This window comes from Panthera onca, chromosome B2, assembly GCF_046562875.1.
Source record: "Panthera onca isolate mPanOnc1 chromosome B2, mPanOnc1 haplotype 2, whole genome shotgun sequence".
Lineage (NCBI taxonomy): Eukaryota > Metazoa > Chordata > Mammalia > Carnivora > Felidae > Panthera > Panthera onca.
In genome coordinates, this window is record NC_138343.1 from 3205305 (window position 1) to 3232286 (window position 26982).

Here is a 26982-nt window from a genome sequence, read left to right on the forward strand (position 1 = left end):
GCAGACTCCTGGCCGGACAGCTGAGCCCCCCCAGACCGAGGCCCCCGCTGGAAGGACGCTGCTTGAGAAACCCTGGTGTCCAGGCTCCGGAGGAACGGAATGAGCTCCTGAGATGGAAGGTAGTGGGGACTGGAGGGGGGACAGAGGGCTGATGGAAGCAAAAGAACAGTGAGGACCGGAAGATCGACTACTTGACAGAACTCACTGGTAGAGGTGGAAGTGGGGGGGGGGGGGCGGAGTTTATCTTAGGAATAGAGAAAAACTGCATTACATCAAGGGGAGAGATTCTTACATTCATATGGAGAGACTTGCAGGAAGAGTTAAGTCTCCCTGGCTTCGGGATTGGGGAATGAGAAGGAGAGATGATTCAGAATGTCTGTGATCCTCACGTGACTTCTGTTTCTTAAATATGAGAACGGTAAACTTGCAGTCAGAAAAAATCTTGGTAATCATCCCTTCAGTGCAAGAATTAAAGTGTCCCTTGCTGATTGCCGTCTGTTAAGCCTATGCGAAGTGTGGCATCAAACTCCATTTTGGGTGCAGACTGTTCCCTTGTTGGCTCTTTTTTTTTAGTTCCTTCTATTAGGCAGAAGTGCCTAGCCCCGTAACTTCTGTGTTGGATCTTAGTTCTTAGTCTCCGAAAGCAAGAGACTGTTCTCTCTTCCACATTACTGCCCTCCAGAATGTGAATTCAGCTGTTACAACTCCTACTCGCACATTCTTTTCTTTTCTAAGCAAAACCGTCTCAGTTCCGTTGATGGATCTTATAGGACACATCTGGACCTCTTCGACTCTCCTGCAGGAGAGCATGCTTCTTAAAATGCATTGCCTGAAATTAAACATAGTTCTTTACAAATGCTTTGAAAAACACCTAAAAGGACGAATTTGTTTGAATTATATTTCTGCTGTGCAGCATCAGGTTGCGTTTGTTTTGAAAAAAATCAGCGATATTGTGCTGTAAGCCCTAGATCTTTTTTACGTAACTGTAGGGAAGTAGATTTATGCCATCCTGTGTAAGAGAATTGTTTTTTATCCTTAAATATCAGGACTTCACATATATGATTGTTTAGGGGTTTTTCCAGCTTGTCAGAATAATTACGAATCTTCATCTATTCAGTGTTTTTTTTGTTTTTGTTTTTACATATATTTGTTGTAAGTAGGCTCCACACATTGAACTCATGACGTTGAGATCGAGAGGCACAGGGTCTACCGACCGAACCATCCAGGTGTCCCATTTATTCAGTGTTTTAACTGTCCTTTCTAACTTTATCTCACTGCCATATTTAATGAATATTCCTTTTCTTTCTTTCTTCATGTCCTTGAACAGGTTCAGAGTAAGGACAGAGCCCTGTGACCTGTCATTATAGACTTTCCTCTGCATTGTCACTGTCTTTACATTGTTCAGATATGGCCATCAAGTCAGGTTTGGTTTAACCTATTATCGTACAGTTCTTTTTTTGAATTTATTTAACATCATTAGAAGTCTTAATATTTCTTGTATTATTTATGCAGGTTCGAGATATATCTTATTGATTGTCAATTCTTTTTTTTTTTTTAGGAGTGCAAAGAATCTCTTCTGTTTCTTACAAGTGCATATCTATCTAAAATTATCTCAAAACAAAACAAAAAGTTTGATTTTAAACATCAGCTGTTTTTTTTATATCATTGAAGAACAATTATAGATTATAATAAAAATAACAATTCCATAAAAATAACAATAGCATCAAAAATATGAAATGGGAGAGGTGCCTGGGTGGCTCAGTTGGTTAAGCATCCAACTCTTGATTTCGGGTCAGGTTTCTCGTGGTTTGTGAGACTGAGCCCTGCGTCTGGCTCTGCGCCGAACAGCATGGAGCCTGCCTGGGATTCTCTCTCCCTCGCTCTCTGCCCCTCCCCCGCTCATGTTCTCTCTCCTCAAAATAAATAAATGAGCATTAAAACAAAACAAAACATTAAAACATATGAAACAGGAATACATCTAATATGTGTAAGCTCTGTACACTTAAAACTACAAAATGTTTCTGAGAAAAAGTTTTTTCTAGCTATATTTAGATATACTTGACTCATGACATTGTGTAAGTTTAAGTTGTCCATAGTGATGATTTGATATATATTGGGAAGTGATTACCTCAGTAGGGTTAGTTATCACATCTTTCACTCCACGTATTTGCCTCTGTGTGTGTATGTGTATATGCATGTGCAGTGAGAACCTTTAAAATTTACTCTCAGCAACTTTCAAGTGTATAATACAGTATTGTTAACAGTAGTCACCATGCAGTACATAGATCCCCAGAACTTACAACTGGAAGTTTGTACCCTTTGAGCAGCATCTCCCTATTTCCTCCGCCTCTCAGCCCCTGGAAACCACCATTCTACTGTCTTTATGTGTTCAGCTTTTTTAGATTCCATATATAAGTGAGATCATGCAGTACTTGTCTTTCTTTGTCTTATTTCACTTAGCTAATGTCCTCAAGGTCCATCCATGTTGTTGCAAATGGCAGGATTTCCTTCTTTTTTATGGCGGAACAGTATTCCATTGTGTGTGTATATACACATATCACCACTGTTGATAGAAATGTAAATGGATATAATCACTATGGAAAACAATACAGGTTCCTCAAGAAATTAAAAATAGAACTTCCAAATGATCCAGCAGTCCCACTTCTGGAAATGAAATCACTATCTTGGAGAAGTATCTGCACCCCCGTATTTATTATAGTGTTAATCACAATAGCCAGGACATGGAAACAACCTAAGTGTCCATCAACACATGAATGGATAAAGACAATGTGATATATGTATTTCCATAGTGGCTATACCAATTTACGTTCCCATTAATAGTACACAAAAGTTCATTTTCTACACATCCAGCAACACTTATTATCTTTTGTCTTTTTGATAATATTCTAACAGGTGTGAGGTGATATCTCACTTGGTTTGGATTTGCATTTCCCTGATACTTAATGATGTTGAGCATCTTTTAATATACCTCTTTGGTACATTTGTGTGTCTTCTTTGGAAAAATGTTTATTCGGGTCCTCTGCCTATTTTTAAATTGGATTACTTGTTTTTATGCTGTTGAGTTGTATGAGTTCCTTACATATATTTTGGATATTAACCCCTATCAAAGACGTGGTGTGCAGATATTTTCTCTCATTCCATAGGTTGCCTTTTCATTTTATTGATGGTTTCCTTTGCTTTTCTTTGCAGAAATTTTTTAGTTTGCTATAGTTCATGTTTGCTTATGTTGCTTGTACTTTTGATGTCATGTTGAAAAGATCATTGCCAAGACTAGTGTCAAGGAGCTTTCCTCCTAAGTTTTCTTCTAGGACTTTTAGGTTTTAGGTTTTGTTTAAATCTGTAATCTATTTCAGGTTAATTTTCATGATTGGTATATGACAGGGTTCATTTTCATTCTTCTACATGTGATTATATCTAATTTTCTTACCACCATTTTTTTTTGAAAGGCTTTTTTTTTTTTTTTTTTTTTACGTTTATTTTTGAGACAGAGAGAGACAGAGCATGAGCAGGGGAGGGGCAGAGAGAGAGGGAGACACAGAATCTGAACCAGGCTCCAGGCTCTGAGCTGTCCGCACAGAGCCCGACGCGGGGCTCGAACTCATGGACTGTGAGATCATGACCTGAGCAGAAGTCGGATGCTTAACCGACTGAGCCACCCAGGCACCCCATCTTACCACCATTTTTTGAAGAGACTATTCTTCCACCATTCTTTCCCCATTGGGTATTCTTGGGTCCCTTGTCAAATATGAATTGGCTAAACATAAGAAGGTTTACTTCTGGGCTCTCAATTCTGTTCCATTACTTTGTGTCTCTTTTTATGCTAGCACCATATTGTTTTCATTGCTATGGGTTTGTAATATAGTTTGACATCAGAAAGTGTGGTGCATCCTATTTTGTTCTTCTTTCTCAGGATTGCTTTGTCTTTTGGGGGTCTTTTGTAGTACCACATGGATTTTAGGATTCTTCTTCCTATTATTCTGAAAAATGCCATTGGAATTTTGATAGGGATTACATTGAATCTGTAGACAGCTTTGGGTATTATGGACATTTTAACAATAGAAATTCTTCTGATCCATGAACATGGGATACCTTTCTATTTATTTGTGTCTTCTGTGATTTTTTTTTCATCAGTGTTTTGTAGTTTTCAGAGTAGAGATCTTTCACCTACTTGGTTAAATTTATTCCTAAGTATTTTATTTTATTGTTTTTGATGCTATTCTAAATGGGATTGTTTCTTTTCTTTTTTTTTTTAGATACTTCATTTTTAGTGTTTAGAAACACTACTGATTTTTGCATGTTGATTTTGTATCCTACAACTTTGCTGAATTTGTTGATTAGTTCTAACAGTGTTTTTGGAAGGCAGCTATGCTCACCACTATACCACTAATGCCTAACAGTGGTTTTGGTAGTTTTAGGCTTTTCTCTATATAATATCATGTCATCTGCAAACATAATTTTACTTCTTCCTTTCTAATGTGGATACCTTTTATTTCTTTTTGTTGTCTAATTACTCTGGTTAGGACTTCTAGTATTATGTTAAATAGAAAAGGTGAGAGTGGGCCCCTCCTCTTGTCCCTTATCATAAAGGGAAGTCTTTGAATGTTTACCAGTGAGTATGATGAGTAGGTTTGTTATATATTGTGCTGAGTTTGAAAAGCGTTGGTGTTAAAAATTGTTGGAAATATTAGGTAGAGTTCACCAGTGAAACAGTGGGCTTGTCTGTTTGGGGGGAAGGTTGATTACTGATTCAGTCTCCTTACTCCTTGTTGGTCTGTTCAGATATTCTGTTTCTTCATGATTCAGTTTTATTGGGTTGTATGTTTCCAAGAATTTATTTTTTATAGGTTATCCATTTTTTTTAAATTCATTTAGAGAAAGAGTTGAGTGTGTGCAGGGATGGGGCAGAGAGGGAGAGAGAGAATCCCAAGTAGGATCTGTACTGTCAACTCAGAGCCCAACATGGAGCTCAGTCTCACAAACTGAGATCATGACCTGAGCTGAATTCGAGTCAGATGCTCAACCAACTGAGCCAGCCGGATGCCCTGATATAGGTTATCCATTTTGATGGCACAGTAGTTTCTTGTGATCCTTTCTGTGGATCAGATTTCTGTGGTATCAATTTCTGTGGTAATGCTTCCTTTCATTTAAGCTTTTTCTCTTTTTTTCTTAGGTTAGCTAAAGGTTTTTCAATTTTGTGTGCCTTTTCAAAAAACCAACTCTTAAGTTTCATTGATCTTTTCTATTATTTTTCTGGTGTTTATTTCGTTTACTTCTGCTCTGATTGTTATTTCTTTCTTCTGCTAACTTGGGACTCAGTTTGTTCTTTTTCTAGTTCCTTGAGTGCAGAGCTAGGTTGTTTATTTGAGAACTTTCTTTTTTCTTAATGTAGACATTTAGCGTTAATTCTCTCTTAGAACTAATTTTGCTATATCTGATAAGTTTTGATACTTTGTTTCCATTTTTATTTGTTTCGAGATATCTTTTGACTTCCCTTTTGATTTCTTCTTTTACTCTTTTGGTTGCTCAGGAATATGTTGTTTTGTGTCCACATACTTTATTTATTTATTTATTTATTTATTTATTTATTTATTTTTACATTTATTTTTGAGAGACAAAAGCATGAGCGGGGGAGGGGCACAGAGAGAGAAGGAGACACAGAATCTGAAGCAGACTCCAGGCTCTGAGCAAGCGGTCAGCACAGCCTAACGCTGGGCTCGAACCCATGAACCGTGAGATCATGACCTGAGCCGAAGTCAGACACGTAACTGAGCCACCCAGGCAGCCCTGTGTTCACATATATATATTTTTAAGTTTGTTTATTATTTATTTTCAGAGAGAGAGAGAACGTGCATGCACGCACATAGGGGAGGGACAGAGAGACAGGGAAACAGAATTAAAACAGGCTCCACACCATCAGCGCAGAGCCCAATGTGGGGCTCGAACTCACAAAACCATGAGATCATGACCTGAGTTGAAACCAAGAGTCAGTTGCTTAACTGACTGAGCCACCCAGGCACCCCTGTGTCCACGTATTTTTGAATGACCTCCAGTTTTCATATTATTGTTTGAGTAGATAGTGGGTATGATTTTAGTCTTCTTAAATTTACCAAGACTTGATTTGTGATTTTTCATATGATCTATCCTGGAGAATGCCCCTTGTGTCCTCAAGAAGAATGTGTATTTGGTGGTGTTGGATAGAATGTTGTATATATGTCTTTTAGGTCCATTTGGTCTAAAGTAGGTTCAAGTCCAGTGTTTCTTTGTTAATCTTCTGTCTGGATGCGCTACTCGTTGCTGAAAGTGGGGTACTGAAGTCTTCTACTATTATGCATTGTTGTCTATTTCCCCCCTGAAACCTGTTAGTATTTGCTTAATAAGTTTAGGAGTTTTGATGTTAGTATGTATTTGTAATTATTCTATCCTCTCCATGAATTGACCCCTTTATCATTATATAATGGTTCTTTGTGTCTCTTTTCACGATTTGTGACTTTAAGTCTATTTTGTCTGAATCACTCTAACCAGCCGCAACGTAAAATCTTTGGAGAAGGTGTGTGCCGACTTGATCAGAGGCGCCAAGGAAAAGAATCTCAAAGTGAAAGGACCGGTTCGGATGCCCACCAAGACTGGGCTTGGTATATGTATAAGCTACCTCTGCTCTCTTTTGCTTTCCTTTTGGATGGAGTATCTTTTTCCATCCCTTTACTTTGAGCCTAGTGTGCCTTTAAAATTGAAGTGAGTCTTTTATAAGGCAGTATATCAGTTGGGTCTTATTTTCCTTTATCCATTCAGCCACTGTGTTCCTTTTGACTGGAGAATTTAGTCCATTTAAGTGAAGACCTACTATTGCCTTATTAGGTTTTTTTCTTTTTCCGGCTGTTTTGTACTCCCCTGGCTCCTTTCTTCCTCTTTTGCTGTCTTCCTTTGTGAACTGATCATTTTCCATAGTGGTATGCTTTGATTTCTTTAACTTTTGTGTATTTACTGTAAGTTTTGCTTTGTGGTTATCCTGGGGCCTACAGAAAACATCTTAGAGATAAAACAGTCTGTTTCAAGCTGATAACCAACTAAACTGCGATTCCATACAAAAACTCTATCTTACTACTGCCCTTCCTATTATCTGTCTTTGACATCACAGTTTACATCTTTTTATATTCTGTGTCTATTAATAAATTATTGTAGTTAACGTTTTTGTCCTTTAACCTTTATATAAGAATTAAATGTTGAACACCCAACCATATTACAGTATTAGTGTTCTGAATTTGACTATATACTTATCTTTACCAGTGTGTTGGGTTTTTTTGTTTTTAATTTTTCCTTATTCATATTAGAGAGAGAGACAGAGTGTGAGTGGGGGAGGAACAGAGAGAGAGGGAGACACAGAATCTGAAGCAAGCTCCAGGCCCTGAGATATCGACACAGAGCCTGACGCGAGGCTTGAATTCACGGACCGTGAAATCATGATCTGAGCCTAAGTTGGATGCTTAACCGACTGAACCACCCAGGTGCCCCATTTACCAGTGTGTTTTGTAATTTCATGTTTCATGTTATTAATTAGTATACTTCTACTTCACCTTGAATGATGCCTTTCAGCATTTCTTGTAAAACAACTCTAGAGGTGATGAACTCCTTCAACTTGTGTTGTATAGAAAAGTCTTTATCTCTCCCTCATTTCTGAAGCATAGCTTTGCTGGGTAAAGTATTCTTGGTTTGCAGTTTTTTTCTTTTAGCACATTGCATATATTATCCCACTCTGTGCTGGCTGCACTTTTTTTTGCTGAGAAATCTGCCAGTAGCCTTCCCAGGACTTCCCTTAAATGTGAACAAAATTTTTTTTTCCCTGTTCCTACTTTTATAATTTTCTCTTTGTCTTTGATCGTAGACAGTTTTATCATTATGTGTTTTAGAGAAGATGTTTTTCAGCTGAAATTATCTGGAGACCTGTGAGCTTCATGAACTTGGAGGTGTTAGTCTCTCCCAAGATTTGGGAAATTCTTAGTTATTATTTCTTTAGATAAGCTTTCTGTTCCTTATTTCCTTTATTCTTCTGGGACTCCACTAATGTGTAGATTGTTTTTCATAGGCATTCTTTTTTTCCTTTATCTTCCTCTGAATGGATAATTTCGATGTTTACTTATTTTTGAGAGAGAGAGAGAGATGGGAGTGAGTGGAGGAGGGGCCGAGAGAGGGAGATACAGAATCTGAAGCAGTTTCTTATCAGCACAGAGCCTGACATGAGGCTGTAACTCCCCATGAGATCATGACCTGAGCCAAAGTCGGACGCTTAACTGATGGAGCCACCCGGATGCCCCTGAATGGATAATTTCAAATGACATGTGTTCTACCTCACAGGTTCTTTCCTCTCCATGGTCCAGTGTGCAATAGGTGTCTTCCATTGCATTTTTCATATCATTCATTATGTTCTTTGGCTCTAAAATTTGTTTTGTTTTGCTTTGCCTTTTGTTAATGATGTCTGTCTATCTGCTAAACTTCTAATTTTATGTATTGTTTTCCTAATTTAATTTAAATATTTTTCTGTGTTTTCTTCTAGCTCACTGAACATCTTTAAAACAATTATTTTGAATTATTTTTTTTTTTTGTCATGTAAGTCATAAATCTCCATTTGTTTGGGGTTAGTTAAAGGAAAATTGTGTTCCTTCAGTGGTGTCCTGTTTTCTTGGTTTTTCGTGTTTCTTGAAATCTGGTGTTCCACCTTTGCATCTCCTGTCTTTACTTACTGGTTTCAGGAAAAAAAATACCTTCTGTCAGGGATTCTGAGGCTTTCTCTGACCTTCTATGGCTATGTCTGCCCCACATTTCTTATTCCCTCTTGGTTGGGAATTCTTAAAATTGTGTGCCTTCTCTCAGTCCTGCAAAGCCAGGCTGAGTGCTGACAGACTCCCATTTGCTCTCCTTGGTGGTGCTGAATGCTCAGGGCTTAGTGCTTTCTCTCAGCCCTGCAGGGTCAGGTCGGCCCTCTGCATGTGCTCACTAGTTGTTTACGGAGTCTCGCTCTCCCCTCCATCAGGAGTGTCCATAGGGAGCCAGCCATAGGGCCAGGGGTGTTGTGGGGAGGTATGTAGGGCACTGGGGGTGCCCATGGGCTAGTCGGGGGTATTTGCAGCTGGAGCGTCCCCAGTGGGTTGGCTTCCCGAGGGCCCATGAAGTGGCTTGTAGGATCTGTGGTCCTTCATTTCCCTCTGAGAGCACCGACTCCTGTTCTCTCAGCTGCTCTCTGTCCCCCAGTCACACGGTCTCTGGCTGGGTGGGAAGGAAGTGGTTCTCGTTGGCGGGAAGCTGAATACTCTCACAGTCTCACTTTCCCCTGTGGGAGAAATAAAGGGCCTTGAAGGTCTCTCGGCCCTGAGCTTTACCACCTTGGGGGTGGGGGGTGATGCAGATAAAGTGAAACTGCTTCTTGCATCTTCGGAGCATCCGGTCCTGGATGTGCTGAAGCTTCTCTGCTGGGCTCCTGGACTTCCACACAGACACTGTGAACCATCCCTGGGTGATTGTCTGAATCGTGTTCTTTGAGGGAAGATGATAGAAAACTCTTACTCTGCCACGTTGATGACATCCTTCTCCTCAGTTCTCTGCCTATCATATCTTTTATAAACGTTCTTTTTAATTCTGAGTTCCTCAGAATTTTTGCCAGAGTAATTTCATTGTAAGTCTTTGCCTTTTGTTTTCTTTTTGGGATTTTTCAGTTGTTTAGTTAGGATTACTTTCATGAACCTCCATCCCTTATAGTCCTGATACCTGTAACATTTAGTGAGCATCTGCTGTTGCCAGGCACATACTTGCTTTCTACAGGTGTCACTGGTGTTGGTTCTGTGGGTTTCTGTTACTTGAAATCAAAAGCATCTTACCCATGTTTCTCATTTCTGTTTTCCTAAAGTTTTGGGTACATAGCTGTACATGGTCATTTCCTTCTGTCCATGGATGGATGCATGGATAAAGATGTGGTACATGTATACATAGATATATGCACACAATGGAGTATTACTCGGCAATCAAAAAGAATGAAATCTTGCCATTTGCAATTACGTGGATGGAACTGGAGGGTATTTTGCTAACCAAAATTAGAGAAAGACAAAAATCAGATGACTTCACTCATATGAGGACTTTAAGAGACAAAACAGATGAACGTAAGGGAAGGGAAACAAAAATAATATAAAAACAGGGAGGGGGACAAAACAGAAGAGAATCTTAAATATGGAGGACAAACTGAGGGTTATGGGAGGGGTTGTGGGAGGGGGGAGAGGGGAGGGGCTAAATGGGTAAGGGGCACTAAGGAATCTACTCCAGAAATCATTGTTGCATTATATGCTAACTAATTTGGATGTAAATTTAAAAAAACAAGAATTGTTATCAGCAACACTAAATAAAAGAAAAAAACTTTAAAAAAAAAACTCTTGGGGCGCCTGGGTGGCTCAGTCAGTTAAGCATCCAACTTCAGCTCAGGTGAGGATCTCCGGGTTTGTGGGTTGAAGCCCCAGATCAGGCTCTGTGCTGACAGCTCAGAGCCCAGAGCCTGCTTCAGATTGTGTGTCTCCCTCTCTTACTCCCCCTTCCCCACCCCCGTCTCAAAAAGTAAACATAAAAAAGTTTAAATAAAAACTATAAAATCACATCTTCATTTTTTTTCCTCAAAATTTCTATTACAGATCAGTTTTCCCTTACTGATCAAATTTAAGTCTAGAATAGTAAACAGTTCCTTTTGTTGCTTCCTCTGTTTTCTGAGAACCGGGCTTCCCTGGTAACCATTACTCTGAATAGACCTCCCCAAGAGCAATGTTTGTTTTTGTTTGTTGACATATCAATTATATACATAAAGTGCACAAATCTAGAGGATAGTGCTTGATTAATTTTTATGTATCATATACCAGTGTAATCCCCACCACATTAAGGTATAGAATGTTTCCGATGCCCCAGAAGTTTCTCTTGTGCTCCTGCCCAGTTGTTATCCCTCCAGAGGTAATCACTGTTCTATTACCATAGACCAGTTTGGTCTGTTTTTTTTTTTTTTTATTTAAGTGAAATTATATAGTATGTGTCTTTTTTTATGTTTTTTGTCTTGCTCAGCATTATGAGTTACATCCATGTTATTTGGTGTATCGACAGTTCGTTCTTTTATATTGTTGAATAATATTCTGTTGTATGAAAATGTCATGGTTTATTCGTGTTGAAAGATGTTTGGGTTATTTCCGGTTTGGGGCTATCATCGGTAAACCTGCTACGAACAGTCCTGTACAAGTGTTTAGGTGGTTGTAAGCCCTCACTTCAATGATTGTAGGCACACGAGTGGAATTGCTGAATTCACAACGAACGCGTTTAAAGTCAGTATATACCTGCCAAACACTTTTTCTGTGTGATTGAGAAGTTTACAGGCAACTGCACAAAAGTTCCAGTTTCTCTATGTCCTTGCCGCAGTTAGTACTGACCAGGTCTGTTTAATTTTTAGACAGTCTAGCGGGTAGGTAGTATGACTAATATATGCCATTGTGATATTTAATTTTCATTAATAGCAGAGTTTCAAAGGGCCTGGGAAGTAATCGTATCTTTTTTTCATTAAAAAAAAATGTTCACATATTTTTGAGCGAGAGAGGGAGGAAGAGAATCCCAAGCAGGCTCTGCGCTGTCCGGGCAGAGCCCCATGCGGGGCTCGAACTCATGAACCACGAGATCGTGACCTGAGCCGAAATCAAAAGTCAGATGCTCAACCGACTGAGCCACCCACGTACCCCTGGAAATAATCATTTTTTATTCAGATGTTGGATATAGCAGAGAAGGCAGCAGAAATACTTTGCCTCACTTAACAGGGAACATAGATTGAGTTGAATGATGCTGTTAAGTCTAGAGACAGAACTGTGAGAGTAATGCTTTACCTCCCGAGCCTACCGATGAGGGTGCCATGGCGCTAGTCAGCATTTATCTTGTTTCTTTTTTTGGATTCTGAGAAGTAAAGGAAATGGCGTAATAGTTCCTGCTATTCTCACGTAGAAAGATAATCTGGATTTAAGGTTGCAGGGACCAACTAATGTTGACACGACTCACTGTGGTTTTTTCTTCTCCAGATCCGACCTCTTCGGAGTCCACCCTTCTCCCAGGGGGACATACTCTCCTCCCACCGGCCAGTTTTCACGTAAGTCGGAATTATCCCAAATGCCATTTTAGTCCTTCGAGTGGATTGTGTATTTTTTGCTGTGGGGTATGTTCATTTAAAAGCCAATGTTGGGAATTCATTCTGGGCTCCCACCTGCCCAGTGACCTCGTTCGGACCTCTGCCTCTCCAGCTTGACTTACACGTTTGCGACTTGACCTCTTGCTTCGTATCTTGTCATGCTCCAACAGTGAGAGAGCAAAAGAAGATCAAGTCTTGACTTGATCCTTAACTTGAATAGGCCAAATGACCGCTAAAAACCAGAACAGGTAAATATAAAACAGGTTAAATGAGTACCATGAAAATAGAGAATGCAAAAAGTGTGTGGTCTGGCGGGGTCAGGAGAGTTTCACGGGGGATAAGGGATTTGTGCTACTTGTAAAAGGATGGGTGACATTTGGATATATTTTTTTAAATGTTTATTTATTTATTTTGAGAGAGAGTCAGTGAGTGGAGGAGGGGCAGAGAGAGAGAATCCCAAGCAGGCTCTGTGCTGTCAGCGGGGCTGGAACTCATGCACCGTGAGATGGTTACCCGAGCTGAAATCAGGAGTTGGACGCTTAACCGACTGAGCCACCCAGGCGCCCCTCGGTATGGAGAAGATTTTGAGCAAAGGTTCACAAGTAAGAAAGGTGTCACATAGGGTTCATGAAGATTGTGGGAGCTGGTTTCTTTGGGCAGATGGTAAACAAATGGTTGAAGAAGTTGGAACAGGACAAGCCTCTGATGTCTAGACGAGGTGTTGAAGGCTTTATTCTGTAGGTCATTCAGGAACCATTAGTGGTTTCTGAGGAGGAATTGGACAGGACAATGTTTTAAGAAAAAACAGTCACTGAGAATTTAGGAAAAAAAGGTAACCATTATTCCACCAGGTATAATTAACCTCAAGCCCCCCTTTAATCAGGCTCCTTTTTCTTAGATTTTTTTCCCCTACTTCTTGTCCCACAATGTAATCGTCAAAGAAATGACCCCAGTTCTTCCTACTTTGAGCTCAGACTCAAAGACTCTGGTAGGTCTTTATTTTTTATTGGTGAATGATATGATAATAAACTGTGTATATTTAAAGTGTATAACTTGATAAGTTTTGACGTACACGTGCACTCATGAAACCGTCACCACAGTCAAGACAGTGAAGATACCCAACCAGAGAACATTCTCTGTGTGACTGAATCTTTTTGAATCTGAGACTTTTGTTCTCATTATAGTCTATCTTGGTAAATGAGCAGTGAGCACTTGAGAAGAATGTGTATTTTTTCAGGTTGTTGGGTAGAGGATTCTAAGAATGTATTTGTTTCCTTTTCCAAGCTTAATCGCTTGAACCCACACACTTACTGGCTTAGTTGCAGGGGTCAGTAGGCTGGGCTGCATCCTCTGAAGGCTCTAGGGCAGAATCTGTTCCCTTCCTCCAGCTTCTCGAGGCTGCCTGCATTCTTTGGCTTGTGTCCCCTTCCTCCATCTGCAGACCTCTCTGCGACTCTGACTTGTTTCCCTCTTCACATCTGCCCTGTGACCTTCTTGCCTCCCTCTTGTAAGGACTCTTGATTACCTTGGGCCCCTCATGCAATCTGGGATATTTCCCCACCGGGATCGCTTCTGCAGTGTCTCTTGTATTAGATAATAATTTCATAGGCTTTAAGGATTAGGATGTGGACATCTTTGGGAGGGCCACTATTCCATATACCACACGTGTCATTTAGGTCAAGTTGATTGTTGTTCAAGTGGGTTTTTTTTTTTAATATATATATTTTTTTATTTTTGAGAGAGAAAGACACAGTGTGAGCAGGGAAGGGGCAGAGAGAGAGGGAGACACAGAATCCGAAGCAGGCTCCAGGCTCTGAACTGAAAGCACAGAGCCTGACCTGGGGCTTGAACTCATGGACGGCGAGATCATGACCTGAGCCGAAGTCAGACGCTTAACAGACTGAGCCACCCAGACGCCCCTCAAGTGTTATATCCTTACTGATTTTCTACTTGTTTTATCAAATGTTGTGATAGGGATAGTGAAATTTGGGGCTGTTATTATATAGATTTGTCTATTTCTCCTTGCAATTCCATCGGCTTTTCCTTCATGCACTGTGAAGCTGCTTCTAGGTGTGTAAACATTTAGGATTGTTATGTCCTCTTAATCACCTGACCTTATTTATCATTGAGAAATGAACTTTTTATTTTTTATGCCTGGTAATATTGTTTGTCTTGAAACTTACTTTGATATTTGCTTGGTGTCAGCGTAGTGTATCTTTTTTCATCCTTTGCTTTTATTTTACTTGGGTCTTTATATTCAAAGTGAGTTACTTATAGACAACATGTAGTTCATTGGGTTTTGCTTTTTCTGTCCAGTCAGGCAATCTGCCTTTTCGCTGGGGTGTTTAGACTATTTATTTAATGTGATTTTATATCTAATGTGATACATTTACATTTAATGTGATTGTTGAAGTGATTAGCGTAAGTCTGTCATCTAGCTTTTTTTTCTTATTGTATTGCCTTCATTCCCTTTTTCCTCTATCCGTACCTTCTTCTGGAAACTTAATATTGCTTAGGATTCCAGTGTGTTTTCTTCACTAGCTCACTAGCCATAACCCTTGGTTATTTTATCTGTTGCTTAAGGTATACACATTTATTGCCATTTACTTTCAGGCGAGGCTCCCCTTCAGGAATAATGTAAGAACCTTCCAGTAGTGCACTTCCAGTCCACTCCTCCCAGTTTTTAATGCAGTTATTGCCATATATTTGTTTTTCAAGAAATTTTGTTTTTTTCTTAATATTTTTTTAATGTTTATTTTTGAGAGCGAGAGAGCGTGAGCTGGGGACGGGCAGAGAGAGAGGGAGAGAGAATCCTAAGCAGGCTCCGCGCTGTCAGCGCAGAACCTGACTGGGGGCTCGAACTCACGAACCATGAGACTATGACCTGAGCCAAAACTAAGAGTCAGACACTTAATCGACTGAGCCGCCCACGTGCGCCCCCAGACACGTTTTACTTGTACACCTGTTATAAATCCCACAATACTTATTTTTGTTTAAGCAGTTACCTTTTAAAGAGCTGGAAAAAATAGTAAGAAAAAATTATATATATTTATCCACCCAACTACTATTTCTAGTGTTTTTCATTCTTTATGATGTACATCAGTGATTCACAATTATGGTGATTTTGACCCCTGGGACATTCGGAAATGTCAGGAGACATTTTGGTTGTCCTGACTCAGTGGGAAGTGCTGTTGGCGTCCGGTGGGTTGATGCAGTGATGCCCCTTCCCCCCCGGATTATTTAAAAGAATGATCTGGTCCAAAATATCAGTAACAACAAGGTTGAGAATCCTTGGTGTAGGCCCTTATTTTCATCTGGTATCATTTCTTCTTCTGCATGAAGGTCTTAAGATTTCTCAGAGCACCTTTGTAGCCACGGAATTCCTTCCAAGTTTTTATATCTGAAGAAGTCTTTCTTGTGCCTTTGTTTTTCAGTTCTACATTGACCGTTTTCCTCTCTACACTGTCTATTCTGTTCTATGCTGTTGTTGCTTCATTTTCTCCCCTGTGCACTGCTTGCATCGAAAAAGCTGCTGTCATTTCTCTGTTCCTTTATATTTATTCATGTGCCCTGTTTTTCAGGATTTTCTCCATCACTGGGTTTGAGCTGTTTAATTAAGATGTGTCTCAATGTAGATTTGTGTCTCTTATACTTGGAGTTCATGGAGTTTCTTCGATCTGTGGGTTTACAATTTTCATCAAGTTTAGAAAAAAATTTATTTCTTCAAATTTATTTCTTCAAATGTTTTTTCTGCTCCTCTCCTCTTCTTTTTTCAGGGACTCCAGCTACACACGTAATGGGCCACTTGAAGTTGCCCAGAGCTCCCTGAAGCTATATCTTTTTACATGTTTTTTTTCCTGTTTCACTTTTGATAGTTTTTATCTCATTGTCTTTGAATTTATTAATCTTTTCTTCTTCATCCCTAATCTGCCATGAACGCTATTCAGTGTGTTCTTCGTCTCCAGACATTCTCATTTTTAGCTCTAGACGTTCCACTTAGGTCTATTTAAAAAATGTCTCGCGTGCCTCTATTAGCTTTTTGAACATACGGAATACGGCCAGAATAATTTTTAATGTTCTCATCTGTTAATTCTAGCATGTGTGTTAGTTCTGGGTTGGCTTTAACTGGTTATTTTCCTCATTATAGGCTGTATTTTCCTGCTGCTCTGTATACCTCATAATCTCTGATTTAAATCTCTGATTTAACTTTGTTGGGTTCTGCATAGTTTTGTGTTCCCGTCAAATATCCTTGAGCCTTATTCTGGGATGCAGTTATGGTGCCCAAACCAGTGTTTCTTTCAAATCTTGCCTTAAGGTCTGTTAGGTGAACCAGGACAGTGTATAGTCTAAGGCCACTTATTGCCACTCTTGAGACACGACCTTCCTGCGTATTCTACCCAATGTCTAATGAACTATGAAATTTTCCACTTTGATGATGGGAATGGAGACTGTTTCCAGCCCGTTTTGAACGCCAGTACCGGGCGATTCTCTCCCTGCCTCCGGTGGCCTCTTCGCAGCCACGCGCGGTTGGGTACTTGCTGGAAGCTCAAGTGGGAGCCTCTGCAGTTCTTCTGGCTTCTCTGCTCGCTGTCTCCCCTGCGGCCCTCTGTCCCGTGGGCTCTCGAGGCAGGAAGTGGGAGCAGCTGTATGTCCCACCTCACTGCTTTACTGATTCTTAGGGATGGCTGTCCTTTGTTGTAGGAGATTCGTAGTCTTGGAAACTGTTGTTTCATATGTTTTGTCTGGGATTTTTTGGTTATTTCATGCAGGAGTGTAAATCCAGTCTTGTTACTCTCATCTGGACCACAGCTTGATCTTCTTGAAGTTTTGTGGGGTTTTTTGATGTTTGTTTATTTTTCAGATAGACAGCACGAGCAGGGGAAGGGCAGAGAGAGGGAGACACAGAATGCAAAGCAGGCTCCAGGCTCCGAGCTGTCAGCACAGAGCCCAACCCGGGGCTCAAACCCATAAACTGTGAGATCATAACCTGAGTTGATGTCGGACGCTTAACCGACTGAGCCCCCGAGGTGCCCCTTGCGGTTTGTTTTTGATCCCTAAGCTTTCTTAAGGCTGGTCTAGCCTAGCCTTACTCTGGGTCCCATTTTTCGGGCTGCCCACGACCACCCTTGAATTCAGTGATTTGCCAGAATGACTCGCCCAACTTGGTGGCAAGACTTAGGGCTAAAGATTATTACAACAAATGACACAAAACAGCGTGAGAAGGGAAAAGATCACAAGCGGAATCCAGAGACATCAGGTACAGGCTTCCGAGTCCTCCCTCTGTGACGGTCACGCAGAGGCACTTCCTTTCCAGCTGGGACGCACGGACAGGGGAGGAGACGGGAAGCCTGCTGGAGTCCTGAGCGGCTCTGAGCGGCTGTGGCACAGACCCCAAAGTGGGCGCCGTGTGCGCGTGTCTTCACGTGCCGACAGGTCTGGGAAGTGGCGCGTAGGCACACGGTAACACCGCCGTCGGGGACTCCCAGGCATTCGCTTCCAGGGCTTGTTCACGTGTCCCTGCAGCTTAGCAAGGGCCGAATAGCCCAGACCTGCCGCAGTTCCTCTGGCCTCGCTCCTGGAGTGTGCCGGAACGGTATGGGAGTGGAGCGTGCGCGTCCCCTCCACTCTGGCTCTGTCACCGCGGCAGCTGCCCGTGTGACAGAGCTTACGCCATAACGTGCACGTTCCTCCGCGCGCAGTCCGGAGCCTCCGGCGTGGCCTCGGGGGGACGCCCGGCGGGGATGGGCCCTGCCTCCTGCTGTAGGTCCCTAGCGCCTCCGGGCCGGAAACGAGGGGGTGCGGGGCTCAGGTGATCAGCTCCCCTCTCTCCGTCTGCCTGCTGTTCAAGTGCCAGCGTGTTCGTTTAGGGGCGTGCGCTTGCTTGCACCTGGAGAGCCCGTCCGGTTGCTCTGCTGTGGTTAGAGGCAGAAATCTCAACAGTTATCAATTTCAAACCAAATTAACTCACCCGGTTTCAAATGCAGAATCAAGACAAAAGTAGGACGTCCCCCGTACTGCTTCCAGGTCCCACCACACAGCGCCACTGATCTTGTTTGGTTGTGTCGTCTCGTAGGTTTTTTTCTGTCATTTACATAGAACTTTCCTATTCATAAGAACAGAACCAGGATCAGGCCATGTATACTGATCTTCGTATCACATGTCATTTCCTAATTAGCGCACATGGAGCTACTTCACTTAAAAGTCCGAGTCAAGTGCGTAGCACGGATACACCACAAAGTCTGTAAGCACTGTCCTATTAATGGGCATTTAAGTTTGCTTGTTTTCCCTCCACGGTGTTGCGAGGGGACTGGTGCGTACGTCTTTGCATCCGAGGTGTTTCTGGGGAATAAATTCCTACAAGCAATAACGCTGGACTCACGGATACGTGCATTTAAAGTTCTGATGGATCCCGTCAGATTGCCCCGAGACAGACCGCGTGTCCCTGCCACGCTGCACATGCGCGCTGCCCGCGGCGCTAGCCGGCCTGAGCTCCTCCCACCGTAGTGGCGGTGGAGTGGGGCATTTTTTCATGGCTTATTTAACACTGTCGGGTGAATTGCCTGTTTGGGTTGTTGGCTTTTTTTTTTTTTTTTTTTTTATTGATGTGGGTTCATCGGGCTTCTTTTGCTATTGGTGGGATCTCAGAATATTGCCTTTTATGGCTCATTTGAGAAGTTTTACACATTAATGTGGCGATATGGGTCAGTCTTAGGATGTTTGCTTTCTACACTGCAAGATTATAAACCCTCTTCTATTTTTGCTTTTTCTTAAAATTGAATTTCGACTCAACAGAAATATTTGTGTGCCATGAAGAAACCCACGTTCATTTTCTTCTCTGGACAGTCACTGTTATGATACCGTTTGGTGACTAATTCCGCTTTTTCAAACTGATTTGATGGTTGCTTAATCCATATATTCAGTTCTTATAACCATGGGTCCGTTTTTGGACTGTTTTGCTACATTGAGTTTTATTCCTTACTCGGCCACTCAGTTTTAATTTATCTTAATCTTTTGGTATATATCTTGGTATACTTTGAGATGTGATAGGGAATTCTCCTCCCCAGATTCTTTCAGAAACATTTTTGATTGTTACTGAACATTGTAGGTAGTAAAACATTTCATTTTTGTTTGTAGGTGCATTATTAATACTTGATAGACCTTAGAACACAGAGGTGATGATGACTGACCACAACAAAGGCCTCCATTGACTTACCACTAATTGCATGCCAGACCCTAAATGTGTCACGTTGACTTCTTATATAGATCTCACAGGGACCCTAGGAACGAGGTACCGTTTTTATAGTCACTTCACAAAGAGGAACCATCAGAGTCCTTTTCCAGATGGCCCCACAACTGTCTCGCCTTGCTTCTGTCAGTGTTGCCGACTTGGCCCTTTCCCCAGGTTAATGCGTTATGGCTGAGGAGAAATATGTTTGCTATTTCAGGAATCCGTGACCTTCAAGGATGTGATAGTGGATTTTACCCAGGAGGAATGGAAACAGCTGGACCCTGTACAGAGAGACTTGTTCAGGGATGTGACGCTGGAGAATTATACACACCTTGTCTCTATAGGTAAGGGTCTCTCGGAGTTAAGTGTCTGTGGGTGTGGAGGAGGAGGGCTCTCTGCTGAGGTAAGTTTTTGCCTCTAATGAAGTTACGGAAGCAAAAATTGCTAAGTTTTGAAAAGGTTTCTACTCTCCTAGCAGGTAGAAGTACAACCTAGTAATTTTTCTGAACCCACGTCAGTTTCCAGATTAAACCATGTCTGGGCATTTGGACCGCTGAGGCTTTATGTGCTGTTCAGAGCCGTCGGATTTGTCCCACGGGGCTTTTACTGCAGCCAGACACCTTTTTTTCCCCCTGTGAGCAGGACTCCAAGTCTCCAAGCCTGACGTGATTTCCCAGTTAGAACAAGGGACGGAGCCATGGGTGGTGGAGTCCGGTGTTCCGGGAGCTACTGGCGGGGGTAAGTACTGGGGACCTGGGGGAAGAGCATCGTCACTTCTAGGCCTCAGCCTGGCAAGAGGTTTTTATGGCTGAAATCTAGATCGATCTGTTTTTCTTGAAAGCAGCTCCCGTGGCGAAACGAGAATCCATCCGGACTCTTGGGCTTTGTGAGAACACTGGGGCTTTCGACATCTGTTCTAGTTTTATATTCCTCTCCCAGGAGGCATCCTTCCTGCCTTGTTCTGAAGGCAACCTCTTAACCTGGACTCCAGTGGGTTCTATCTTTCCCCACCTCCTTTGGGACTCTGATCTCTTAACTATCACCTCGCTTTACAGCCCTACAGGGTTGTTTTCCCCCCTTTTTTTAGATCTACAGGCTCTATTACTAGGCCTTTCAAACGGAAACAGTAACCTAAATTTCTGAATACTTTTACTCAACACTGTTCATCCTTTCGGCCACCATCCAGGCTGCCTCCTTGCCTTCCCAGCCAAACTCTGCACGAGTGAGTCTGTGTCTGCAGTCTTCCGTTTTATTCCTTACGCCTCCGATCCTACGACTCAGACCGTCCTTGAGACTGTAAATAACTTTCTTGTAAACCGTGAATTCCCAACTGCACAGAGAGACCTCTTCAGAGATCTGACCCTGAAAACATATACAGACTTAGTCATACAAGGTAAGGGATAGATCTCCAGAGTTAGCTGGGGTGGGGGTTCTTTTTTATGGAGAAAAGAAAGTACTCTGTGTTCAGATTTGGGAAGTGTTGGATCATCTAAAATTTTAGCAGGTTTCTTGCCAGAAGAACTCAGATTTTCAAATACGTAGTTGGGCATTATGAATTTCCAACAGGGTTGCATAGAATGTCACATTCTTCCTCAAACCCTCACCCTCCCAACAGTGAATCCTTTCCAAACTGCACAATTAAAATATTTCCCTTAGAGGCCCCCTGGGTGGCTCAGTCCATTGAGCGTCTGACTCTTGGTATGATCTCACGTTCTGGGAGTTCGAGCCCCACATCGGCCTCTGTGCTGACATTGTGAAGCTTGCTTGGGATTCTCTCTCCCTCTCTGCCCGTCCCCTGTGTGCACTCCCTCTCAAATAAATTTTTTTTTTTTTTTTTAAGTTTTTGACAGAGACAGAGTGCAAGCATGAGCTGGGGAGGGGCAGACAGAGAGAGACAGGGGGAGACACAGAATCCAAAGCAGGCTCCAGGCTCCGAGCTGTCAGCACAGAGCCTGACGCGGGCCTCGAACTCAGGAACTGTGAGATCATGTCCTGGGCCGAAGTCGGATGCTTAACCGACTGAGCCACCCAGGCGCCCCCAAAATAAATAAATTTTTTAAAAGAAGATGGTTTCATGGAACACAATTTAGAAAAGTGATTTAAAAAAAAAAAAGCCTTTTATTAAGTCATGCTTACATGTTAACTTTTGGGGAAAAAAATGGTCAAGTTTTATTACAAATTAAAAACGAAGTTTTTAAAAATCCCAACTTGAGCAGGTGAAAAAGCAATTTAAAAATATTTAAATACGTATCGAAAAATCCTAGACTTTTCACAAAATGCTTTGGTCATTACCAAAAAGACTTATTTAGGTAAAAACACTAGACCGCTCATGTAGGTGGTGGTTCCAGTGACCCGGTCCGTAGGCAGAAGACAGTCCCTTAAAATATTTGGCTCCATTCTTTGGTTTACTTTTGTTCCTGGGACGTGACCAAACGATGGCCATCTTGTAAGCTGGCCGTTGGTCCCGCCCGCTTCAGCCCTCAGAGCAGACTTCCTCTTAGCTGCGGACCTGGCACTTTTTCCCTCCGTAAAAGCGGTTTACAGATTTACAGGAATGTATAGGTAATCGGAAGCGGTAACAATACCTGCACCGAAGTGGCTCCTGGTCCTTGTATTGTCTTCCTTGCCCTCTTTCTGCCGTCTCCTCTGGGCTGTCTTGGTGACCTGGTCTCTGCAGAATCTTGATGCGTAGCCGCGATCCCTACGGTCTCCCCGGTGTGTGGCAGTCCGCCCGTCCGCGTGTGTGAGTACTTCTCCACGCACAGGGATGTTGCGGTCCTGCTCTCAGTGCCCACAGCTTCACGCTAGTAAAGTGCAAATGCCTTTCTGCAGTAGGAATGGTGTGGTTCAGTCTGGCCTTCTGGAACTTTCTCTGTCGTAGACCCTGGGTCTGGAGTTCTCTCTTGCCTAGCAAGAAAGCCGGATGCAGGATTAAAAATGTGAGAGAGGCTAATGTCGGGAGGAGACAAGAGCCCCGGTCTTGCTTTGTTTTTATTAGGATCAGGAGGCGTACAAGCCTGGGGACGGGTGCACACAAAGAGACCGTGAAATCCATGAAATCATGAAGGTTAACTCGGGATGGGCGTTGGGGGGAGGGGGTTTGGGTCCGTACAAAACAAACTCCTGGCGGAAGGTTGGGTCTAGGGGACTAGAAAGAGCCTGCACCTCAGGGTCTACAAGCATCTTTCTTTTGCTAATTAGCTCCGCTCTGGGTGACATCATCCCGTGGTGGTCTATAGCCCTCTGTACCTGTTTGCCTAATTGGGTCCTTCCTTCCTGTGAAATCAGCTTCTTGCTACTGTGCTAAGTCGGGGGAGGGGGGGGGCTTTCCGCCCTGAAGCCTCATCTTGTTTAGCTCCTCTTGGATGCTGTCATCCTGCGATTCCCTATTCTTAAACCTCTGTCCTCTGCCGGGCCTCTGCCCCGTTTACCTAATCTCACCCACCTCCCTCCTCTACCCAAGTAGGGCCTTGGGCGTGTTCATCCTATGGCTCGGTGCGCCCTGCGCCTTGGAAACCCAGCGGTGCAGGCTCGGGCGTTCCCGAGCTCAGGCCCCACGGTCCTCCAAGCCTTCCTTCTCTGTCCCGCCACTGCCGTTCTGGTCATTCCGTTGGTTACCGCGCGGACGTGACAACGTGGAGAGCACGTCCCGGCTTCCCCTGGGACTCCGGGGCTGGAGACGAGCCGCCGAACGGCCTCACAGGCCGCGGTCTCCACCTGCTCACCGGGAAGCGCTTCCGGGAGCCGTTCCTCACGGGCACGTGCCGTACACGTGGCTTGTCAAGTGCCGTTCTGTTAAGGAAACGTACTCGTTTCTTACGCGGAAGCTTGGCCATTCCCCAAGACCCGTGTCGCGTGGACCTTCCCGTCCCTGCCGGGGACGCGCCGCCGTCAGGAGTCTGCCTGCGCCGTTCGCCAGGGACGGAGGGGGGACAGGAGAGCTCTGGGCGCGTGCTGGCGGGGACCGTGACGAGGCCGGCAGCACGGGGCATTCGGGGTTCCCGGGGGTCCGCCGCAGCCTCCTGTTGTCAAAGGGACCAAAGAAACACGCTTTAAATGCGGCTTTTTATCTTTCCCGACTCTACCGGCGTTGACGGGCCTAGTTTTAGTTGTCGCCTGTGTCTGGGGCAGCGCTCCGCCTTCTGCTTGTGCAGAAGCCCCGGTCTGGCGCCGCTTCTGTTGTTCGTTTGCTGATAAACTGCCTAGTGTGTAGATCATTACATATTTGACTCTGCTTATGTTTTATTGAGCCCCTCCCCCGAAACGTTCCTGTCGCTTCCGCAGCTCTGGCTTCCCCTGAAGCTGATCTTTCCTGTTACTTGAGCGTCTGGGTCCTTCTACTTTGGGCATCTACCACCCCCACAAACACCACCCCAGTCTGCTCCGTCACTGCCTTTTCTCGTTCTCAAAATGCTGAGAATTGACCTTGTCATCTGCCTGCCTTGAAGTATTTCCTCTGTTGACAACTTCGCGTCTCTAGCAGAGACGGACTAGATCGTGTTCCAGGCTAAACACCGTGGTCTTAGCCAAGTCTTCCCGGCCTGTCCCTACTGGGAATCTTGGTTCCTCGATTTTTGTTTTGCTGTTCACTGGCAAGGAATCCCAGTTCAGACCACCTCCGTTGGCCTGTGTCTCCTCTTGGCCAGCTCTGTGGTCTGTCCTTAATCTACTGTGACCTCAAGTGGCGTTTCCTTACTGGCTCTTAGAGATTATCTGTGATGTGGAATTAGACATGGTCTCGCCGCTTTCAGATTTTATTTATGGCTATCCTTAGCTCTTTCCAACCTTCTCCTCAAATAATAGGGCTGCGCTCGAAAGTCCTCAGGACTTCCCAAAAGCTTTATTTTTAGCTTCATTAGATCATTCCCACAAGGGCAGTTATTTTTCCCCCTTCTGATTAGAGAATATAGGCGTTTTCTTTTTCTTGCAGACCGTGACATCAGACCAGAAGATAGCCGAGCAGTCCCAGAGCCGGACATTTCTGAAGAGCAGCCGTGTCACGGGGCAGCGGTGGAAAACCACAAAAGGGAAGACCCTCGCGGTTCTGACTTTTCAGAAAGTTGGGGGTACGAAGGCAGTCTGGAGAAGCGTCAGGCACACCAGCAGGCGCTGCCAAGAGAAATAAAAATAACCGAAAAGACAATACCCACTTGGGAGAGAGGCCCTGTAAATAAGGACTTTGAAAAAAGCATCAGTGTGAGCTCAAACCTTGTGACACAAGAAACATCTGCAGAAGAGACCGCTACTAAGACGAGCGTCAAACAGAATACAAACCCGGTCAGAAAAGAGAAATCTTGTAAGTGCAACGAATGTGGGAAAGCGTTCAGTTACTGTTCTGCTCTCATTCGCCATCAGAGGACGCACACCGGGGAGAAGCCTTACAAATGTAACGAATGTGAAAAAGCCTTCAGCCGGAGTGAAAACCTTATCAACCATCAAAGAATTCACACTGGAGATAAACCCTACAAATGTGATCAGTGTGGGAAGGGCTTCATTGAGGGTCCGTCTCTTACTCAACATCAAAGAATCCACACTGGAGAAAAACCCTATAAATGTGACGAATGTGGGAAAGCCTTCAGTCAGAGGACCCATCTTGTGCAGCACCAGAGGATTCATACTGGGGAGAAACCGTACACCTGCAATGAGTGTGGAAAAGCCTTCAGCCAGAGAGGCCACTTTATGGAACATCAGAAAATTCACACGGGGGAAAAACCTTTCAAATGTGATGAATGTGACAAAACCTTCACCAGGAGCACGCACCTTACTCAGCATCAAAAAATTCACACTGGAGAGAAGACCTATAAATGCAACGAATGCGGGAAGGCCTTCAACGGGCCCTCGACATTTATTCGTCACCATATGATCCATACTGGTGAAAAACCCTACGAATGCAACGAATGTGGGAAAGCCTTCAGTCAGCACTCCAACCTCACCCAACATCAGAAAACACACACCGGGGAGAAGCCGTACGACTGCGCCGAATGCGGAAAGTCCTTCAGTTACTGGTCCTCCCTCGCTCAACATCTGAAAATTCACACCGGAGAGAAACCTTACAAGTGCAACGAATGCGGGAAGGCCTTCAGTTACTGCTCGTCCCTGACGCAGCATCGGAGAATTCACACCAGGGAAAAGCCCTTTGAATGCAATGAGTGCGGAAAGGCTTTCAGTTATCTCTCCAACCTGAATCAACATCAGAAGACTCACACCCAGGAGAAAGCTTATGAATGTAAGGAGTGTGGGAAAGCCTTTATTCGGAGTTCGTCTCTTGCTAAGCACGAAAGAATTCACACCGGCGAGAAGCCCTATCAGTGTCACGAATGTGGGAAAACCTTCAGTTACGGCTCCTCCCTGATTCAGCACAGGAAGATACACACCGGAGAAAGACCTTACAAGTGTAACGAGTGCGGGAGAGCCTTCAACCAGAACATACACCTCACGCAACACAAGCGGATTCACACGGGAGCAAAGCCTTATGAGTGCGCGGAGTGTGGCAAAGCCTTCCGGCACTGTTCCTCTCTTGCTCAACATCAAAAGACTCACACGGAAGAAAAACCCTACCAGTGTAATAAATGCGAAAAGGCTTTCAGCCAGAGCTCTCACCTGACTCAGCACCAGCGAATTCACACGGGAGAGAAGCCCTACAAGTGCAACGAGTGTGACAAAGCCTTCAGCCGCAGCACGCACCTGACCGAACACCAGAACACGCACACGGGGGAGAAACCTTATAACTGTAACGAGTGCAGGAAGACTTTCAGCCAGAGCACGTACCTCATCCAGCACCAGAGGATTCATTCGGGAGAGAAGCCTTTTGGATGTAGCGACTGCGGGAAAGCCTTCCGATACCGCTCTGCTCTCAACAAGCACCAGAGACTGCACCCGGGCATATGACCCTTGCGGGAACATCACAGACGTGGCGGACGCATTTGCTCCGGTCTGTCCTTTGGTCAAGTGCTGAAGATTCAGAGTGAAGTGAGAAACTGCCTAAAAGATGTTAACTTTTCACGGTCGCACTATGGAAGGGAAAGTACATTGGGCTGAAGTAATCCAGTGGTTTTCAAGCAACTTTGTGACACTGGAAAATTCGACTGTTTTAAGCTTCACTTTGCTCCGTGAATGAGGGGATTTGGAGTGGATGCTTTCAAAGGTTGTTTGGAATTTTATATTCCACTTTTGTGTGTTCACAGTGTACTCTTGAACGGGGTCACTGCACGTCAGCATTTTGCTGTGTCGCATCTAGAGTGTGTATATTTATGCATGTTTTGCCAATAGAAAGCGTCTGTGCTTCAGTAACTAGGCTGGGGATCTATTATGCTTCTGTTCTAATGCATTTAAGTTGATTAACTGGTTCCTAATAAAAAGAACTGTAAAGCATTCTTAGATTAATAACTCATTATTATATAGTGGCTTACGTCAGTGTAAGCGTTAAACCTTCCTGTTATTTTCTCTTCTGGTTTTAACGTTCTAGCTCATCACAACCTACAAAGATCCTCTTCTGTACCTGAAACCAGTGTTATTTAACCCTCATCGCATCGTGGGATCACTTCAGGAACTT

The 26982-nt window shown here is 43.5% G+C and overlaps 1 protein-coding gene and 1 long non-coding RNA gene across 5 annotated transcripts; one reads left to right on the forward strand and one right to left on the reverse strand.

Annotated features, from left to right (window-relative positions):
• ZNF184 (zinc finger protein 184) lies at nt 1-26801 on the forward strand. 4 transcript variants are annotated; one of them, XM_081795688.1, is made up of 7 exons: nt 28-119; nt 1161-1226; nt 1328-1423; nt 12096-12163; nt 19648-19774; nt 20073-20168; nt 24361-26801. In XM_081795688.1, the coding sequence occupies exons 3-7, from the start codon at nt 1408-1410 to the stop codon at nt 26316-26318; spliced, it is 2265 nt and encodes a 754-aa protein (XP_081651814.1). In that variant the 5' UTR covers nt 28-119; nt 1161-1226; nt 1328-1407; the 3' UTR covers nt 26319-26801. The 4 variants fall into 4 exon arrangements, with proteins under 4 accessions (XP_060470118.1, XP_081651814.1, XP_060470114.1 ...); XM_060614131.3 differs by lacking the exon at nt 1161-1226; XM_060614135.3 differs by lacking the exons at nt 1161-1226; nt 1328-1423 and having other exon boundaries at nt 1-119.
• LOC144616320 (uncharacterized) lies at nt 12629-24362 on the reverse strand. Its single transcript, XR_013555464.2, has 2 exons — nt 22016-24362; nt 12629-12968 (listed from the first exon to the last, which is right to left on the reverse strand). It is a non-coding gene; the product is annotated as an uncharacterized LOC144616320 (long non-coding RNA).
• Nucleotides 26802-26982: the final 181 nt, after the last annotated feature.